The 3,915-nt window shown below is 39.2% G+C and overlaps 1 protein-coding gene across 1 annotated transcript; it reads left to right on the forward strand.

The window, feature by feature from the left end:
- Positions 1-202: 202 nt before the first annotated feature.
- Positions 203-973, forward strand: LOC107479304 (uncharacterized). The gene has a single exon (XM_016099448.1). It carries the CDS (start codon positions 203-205, stop codon positions 971-973), a length of 771 nt encoding a protein of 256 aa, XP_015954934.1.
- Positions 974-3,915: the final 2,942 nt, after the last annotated feature.

Consider the following 3,915-nt stretch of genomic DNA (forward strand, 5'->3'; position numbering starts at 1 on the left):
GAGATATTGATGGAAAAAAATGATGAAACAACAAGAACTTACAAACAAGAACAATGAAGCTTCCACAAGATATATAGAAAGGTAGATTGGGCAGCTTTCCAAGCAAGCTGTGATCGAAAGGCTAACAAGCTTACTCCCAATTGACACCATTCCAAATTCTAAAGAAGAATGCAAAGCTATACAGGTAAGGAGTGGAAAAACCATGGTGAATGATAAGAAGCCAACTGAGAATGATGAAGCCAGCAGCAAGAATGATGCTACACTCAACAAAGATGATCAAGAAAAGCCTGAAGAGAGAGAGAAGCAGCCACAAATCTCAAGGAAAGGGAAGCAAATAATGGAAGAATCATCTCAAGGACCAAAGCAAGTGGAGAAGACTTTCACACATCCCTTGCCATACCCTCAAAGGTTCAACAAGGAAACCAAGGATCAACACTTCCCCAAGTTCCTTGAAGTCTTCAAGAAATTGGAGATTAATTTCCCCCTGGCTGAAGCATTAGAGCAAATGCCTCTATATGCAAAATTCTTGAAGGAGCTCATCAACAAAAAGAGAAGTTGGCATGAGAAGGAAATAGTGCTTCTCACTGAAGAATACAGTGCTATGATTCAAAGGGGTATTCCACCAAAGCTTAAAGATCCAAGGAGTTTTGTAGTTTCATGTACCATAGGTAAGATGACATTAGACAAAGCTCTCTGTGATCTTGGTGCTTGTATCAATTTGATGCCCCTATCAATGATGAGAAAGCTTGCCATAGAAGAACACAAACCTACCAAGATGTCATTGGTAATGGCCGATAGATCAATCAAGACACTCAATGGCATTGTGGAAAATCTATTGGTGAAGGTTAGAGAGTTTATCTTCCCTACAGACTTTGTGATTTTGGACACAAAAGAGGAAGAAAACAATTCAATCATTTTGGGAAGACCGTTTCTAGCCACAGTAAGAGCTATGATGTGGAAAAGGAAGAAATGATCTTCAGAGTGCACAATGAGCAAACAGTCATCAATGTTTTCAAAGCAATGCAATACCCCCTTGAGCAAGAAGATTACATGAGAGTAGATATGATCGAAAGTTTAGTGGAAGAAATGTTGGAAGCCAGTCATCATGAGCAACAAAAAGAAGAAGGGGAAGAAGATCAGGAGACAATGGAAGCACAAGTAGCTAAAATTTCCATTGAGAAAGAGGTGAAACAAGACAAGAAGGAAGAAATGCCAAAACAAGAATTGGGCCTCTCCCTATTCATCTCAAATATGTATTCCTTGGCATAGCAGATAGCTTTCCAGTGATCATCAACTCTTCCCTGACTGAAGAAGAAGAAGGAAAGCTCCTTAATATACTAAAGGCTCACAAATATGCATTAGGATGGACCATTGATGACTTGAAGGGTATTAGCCCTGCAGTTTGCATGTATAAGATCCTTTTGTAAGACAATTCCAAACCAGTGGTTCAACCTTAAAGGAGGCTAAATCCCACAATGAAGGAAGTTGTCCAGAAGGAAGTAATGAAGTTATGGAATGCAGGGATTGTCTATCCTATCTCTGACAACTCATGGATAAGCCCAATTTAAGTGGTACCAAAGAAAGGTGGGATGACAGTTATTGTTAATGAGAAGTATAAACTCATTCCCACAAGAGCTGTGACGGGATGGAGGATGTGTATTGACTATAGGAGGTTGAATGATGCCACACGCAAAGATCACTTCCCTCTCCCTTTCATTGACCAAATGCTTGAGAGGCTAGCTAGCTATGCATATTACTGCTTCCTTGATGGGTATTCTGGTTATAATCAAACAGTGGTTGACCCCATGGATCAAGAGAAGACATCTTTCACTGTCCCTTTGGAGTTTTTACATACAGAAGAATGCCATTTGGATTGTGTAATGCTCCAGCAACATTTCAAAGATGCATGCTATCAATCTTCTCTGATATGGTAGAAAAAATTATTGAAGTTTTCAAGGATGATTTCTCTGTCTTTTGTGACACTTTTAGTGCTTGCTTGCATTATCTTACCCTTGTCTTGAAACAGTGCCAAGAAACCAATTTGGTTTTAAATTAGGAGAAATGCCATTTTATGGTACCTGAAGGGATTTTTCTTGGTCACAAAGTTTCAAGAAAAGGGATAGAAGTTGACAAGGCAAAGGTAGAAGTTATAGAGAAACTCCCTCCACCAACTAATGTGAAAGCTGTTAGAAGTTTCTTAAGACATGTTGGATTTTATAGAAGATTTATCAAGAACTTTTCAAAAATAGCCAAACCATTAAGCAATTTGTTGATGGTTGATAATCCTTTCATTTTTTATGAAAGTTGTCAGCATGCCTGATGAGCGGATATTTGATACGCTTTTTTATGGTATTTTCATATAGTTTTTAGCATGTTTTATTCACTTTTTATTATGTTTTTATTAGTTTTTATGCAAAAATCACATTTCTAGAATCTACTATGAGTTTGTGTGTTTTTCTATGATTTCAGGTATTTTCTGGCTGAAATTGAGGGACTTGAGCAAAAATCTTATTCAGAGGCTGAAAAAGGACTGCAGATGCTGTTGGATTATGACCTCCCTGCACTCGAAATGGATTTTCTAGAGCTACAGAAGCCCAATTGGTGTGCTCTCAATTGTGTTGGAAATTAGAAATCCAGGTCTTTTCAGTAATTTATAATAGTCGATACTTTGCCCAAGTTTTCGACGCAAACGGGCGTTTAAACGCCAACTTCCTGCCCTATTCTGGCGTTAAACACTAGAACTGAGTTATAAGCTAGAGTCAAATGCCTAAACTGGCACCAAAGTTGGCATTTAACTCCAAGAAAAGTCTCTACATGTGAAAGCTTCAATGCTCAGTCCAAACACACACCAAGTGGGCCCCAGAAGTGGATTTCTGCACTATCTATCTTAGCTTACTCATTTTCTGTAAACCTAGGTTACTAGTTTAGTATAAAAACTACTTTTAGAGATTTATTCTGTACCTCATGACATTTTACATCTGAATTTGTATCTTCTACGGCATGAGTCTCTAAACTCCATGGTTGGGGGTGAGGAGCTCTGCTGTGTCTCGATGGATTAATGCAATTATTTCTGTTTTCTATTCAATCACGCTTGTTTCTGTTCTAAGATATTCATTCGTACTTCAACATGATGAATGTGATGATCCGTGACACTCATCACCATTCTCAACTTATGAACGCGTGCCTGACAACCACTTCCATTTTATCTTAGATTGAATGTGTATCTCTTGGATTTCTGGTTCACGAGTTTGATTCCCTCTCCTAACAATAGATTGTTCAATTCTGTGAAACCAGACTCTTCGTGGTATAAGCTAGAATCAGTTGGCAGCACTCTTGAGATTCGGAAAGTCTAAACCTTGTCTGTGATATTCCGAGTAGGATCTGAGAAGGGGTGACTGTGACGAGCTTTAAACTCACAAATGTTGGGCGCAGTGATAGTGTGCAAAAGGATCAATAGATCCTATTCCGGCACGAGTGAAGAACCGACAGATGATTAGTCATGCGGGAAACCGTAGAGGACCATTTTCACTGAGAGGATGGATGGTAGCCATTGACAATGGTGATCCACCAACATACAGCTTGCCATGGAAGGAGCCTTGTGTGCGTGAAGAAGATAACAGTAGGAAAGCAGAGATTCAGAAGACAGAGCATCTCCAAAACCTCAACCTATTCTCCATTACTACATAACAAGTATTATTCAGTTCATGTTCTTTTACTCTTTTTTTTACAAACAAAACTCTTCTCATCATTAATCTCCTGACCAAGGTTTACAAGATAACCATAGATTGCTTCAAGCCGACAATCTCTGTGGGATCAACCCTTACTCACATAAGGTATCACTTGGACGACCCAGTGCACTTGCTGGTTAGTGGCACCGGAGTTGTGAAAAGTGTGAATCACGATTCCATTGCCGGG

Source organism: Arachis duranensis, chromosome 3 (genome assembly GCF_000817695.3).
Source record: "Arachis duranensis cultivar V14167 chromosome 3, aradu.V14167.gnm2.J7QH, whole genome shotgun sequence".
Taxonomy (NCBI): Eukaryota; Viridiplantae; Streptophyta; class Magnoliopsida; order Fabales; family Fabaceae; genus Arachis; species Arachis duranensis.

Coding starts and splice junctions, on each gene's coding strand:
- LOC107479304 (XM_016099448.1), top strand. CDS start 203: ATGGTGAATGATAAGAAGCCAACTGAGAATGATGAAGCCAGCAGCAAG.